This window comes from Penaeus japonicus, unplaced genomic scaffold (genome assembly GCF_977035675.1).
Source record: "Penaeus japonicus unplaced genomic scaffold, GWHDUDI00000001_assembly GWHDUDI00000024, whole genome shotgun sequence".
Lineage (NCBI taxonomy): Eukaryota > Metazoa > Arthropoda > Malacostraca > Decapoda > Penaeidae > Penaeus > Penaeus japonicus.
In genome coordinates this window covers 1,401,183-1,403,682 of record NW_028234426.1, presented here as the reverse complement: position 1 = coordinate 1,403,682, position 2,500 = coordinate 1,401,183, and the positions used below count along the sequence as shown (strand labels likewise).

Here is a 2,500-nt window from a genome sequence, read left to right as displayed (position 1 = left end):
ATCTATCTTCATATCTATCTTTCTCCCGATGAAGTGATCTTTTCTCTGTTTCTACATCTCTTTCTTCCCTCTCTCTCATATGTCTCTCTCATTTTATCTTTCTATCTCTCTCTCTCTCTCTCTTACTATCTATCAATCTATCTACATATCTCTCTATCCATCTATCTATCTATCAATTTCCTCTTTCTCTCTTTTTTCATCTCTCTATCTCTTTCAGCCAAGCACATCCCACACTCTCAATGAACATCGCTTCTCACTATACCGTCAGAGACCGAACACATAAGCCAGACACCATGAACAATACCTAAAGTGATAGTGGCTTCATCTCAAGAGAAGTTTGCTTCGACTGAGATCGAGAAGTTTCTTTGGAAAGGAAGGTCTACGAGACTATAGGAATCTGTCTGCTATCTGTCTTGTGTCCAGAGCGGGTGGAATTTCATTCAATATGTTTGTCTCTCTCTTTCTCTCTCACTTTGTCTGTTTGTCTCTCTCTTCTCTCTCTCTCTCTCTTTCAGTGTGTGTGTGTGTATGTGTGTGTTTTTTTCTCTCTCTTCTCTCTCTCTCTCTCTCTCTCTCTCTCTCTCTCTCTCTCTCTCTCTCTCTCTATATATATATATATATATATATATATATATATATATATATATATAAATGTATATATAAATATAAATATATATATATATATATATAATTTATATATTATATATATATATAAAACACACACATACATACGCGCGCGCGCACCTCACACACCACACCACACACACACACCACACACACACACACACACACATACATATTATATATATATATATATATATATATATATATATATATGTATGTATGTACATTTATATATATATATATATATATATATATATATATATGTATGTACATTTATATATATATATATATAAATGTATATACATACATATATATATATATATATAATTGTACATTTATATATATATATATATACATATATATGTATATATATATGCTTAAAAAAAAAAAAAAAAAAAATAGATGAAAAAAAAAAATATATATATATCTATATCTATATATATATTATATATATTATTATATATATATATATATATATATATATATATATATGACTGTGTGTGTGTCTTTGTGTTCGTCTTCATATGTGTGCATGAGAATGTATTTGTCTCCTCGTCACAAATGAAGAAATCACCAATCACAAACGACTCCTCAATTAACACCAACGACCACCAATCAAAACACTCGAAAATCAAACGCGTTCTGCTCAGTTCAGTCCCTGTTATTTATCATTCACCAAAGACCTATGATACTGTGGCTCGGATTTTGGCAGCCGGAATGGCGTGTTATCGACGGCAAGGTGCGAGGTTTTAGGTGTTGAGATGGCTGGGATGGGGGTGGGAGAAGGAGGAAGGGGGAGGGGAGAAGGGGATGGGGGTGGGAGAGAGAGGAGGGGAGAGGGGGGAGGAGAGAAGGGGGCTGGGATGGGGTTGAGAGAAGGAGGAAGGGGGAGGGGAGGGGAGAAGGGGTGGGAGAGGGAGGAGGGGAGAGGGGAGAAGGGGAAGGAAGAGAGGGAGGAGGGGGGAGGGGAGAAGGGGGATGGGGAAGGTAGAGGGAGGAGGGGGGAGGGGAAAAGGGGAAGGAAGAGAGGGAGGAGGGGGAAGGTAGAGGGAGGAGGGGGGGGAGGGGAGAAGGGTTAGGAAGAGAGGGAGGAGGGGGGAGAAGAGAAGGTGAAAGAAGAGAGGGAGGAGGAGGGAGAAGAGAAGGGGAAAGAAGAGAGGGAGGAAGGGGGAGAAGAGAAGGGGAAGGAAGAGGGGGCATTCTTGGCAGGCCAGTGCAACTCTGTTACTCCGGCTCACGCTTGCTTGCACGTGCAACCAAGCATATACGCTCATATGTACACAAACATTTTGGGTTGGAGAGAGAGAGTGAATAAGAGAGAGAGTGAATGAGAGAGAGAGAGAGAGAGAGAGAGAGAGAGAGAGAGAGAGAGAGAGAGAGAGAGAGAGAGAGAGAGAGAGAGAGAGAGAGAGAGAGAATGAGAGAGAGAGAGAGAGTGAGAGAGAGAGAGAGAGAGAGAGTGTGAGTGAATGAAAGAAAGAGAGTGAGAGAATGAGAGAGAGAGAGAGCGAGAGAGAGAGAGAGAGAGAGAGAGAGAGAGAGAGAGAGAGAGAGAGAGAGAGGGAGAGAGAGAGAATAAGAGAGAGAATGAGTGAATGAGAGAGAGATAGAGAGAGAGAGAGAGAGAAAGAGATAGAAATAAACCGACTGACATTTACGCATTTGCTAATCTAAATAATACAGTAACCCTCAATACACTTACTTTGATCTGCAGTCCTGTTGTATTTCTGCTGGCACACGTCAACGTCTTGTTGGGCGTGGGACTTCACCACCGACGCCCACACTGCCAGCACGACGACCGTCCGAACACACCACTCCGCCCATCCGCAAGTTTGTCCGAGGCCGTGGGCGCGGCTGCGGGCGTATACGCGCGCTC

General features: G+C 41.8%; 1 protein-coding gene across 1 annotated transcript in view; it reads right to left on the bottom strand.

The window, feature by feature from the left end:
- The window catches only part of LOC122263898 (insulin-like peptide receptor), a 343,647-nt gene that overhangs the window by 170,371 nt on the left and 170,776 nt on the right, over positions 1 to 2,500 (bottom strand). The window contains exon 3 of the mRNA XM_086550549.1: positions 2,327 to 2,500. This exon is cut by the window's right edge and continues 1,643 nt beyond it. Within this exon, the coding sequence (XP_086406675.1) occupies positions 2,327 to 2,500 (174 nt within the window). The remainder of the gene's footprint in view (positions 1 to 2,326) is intronic.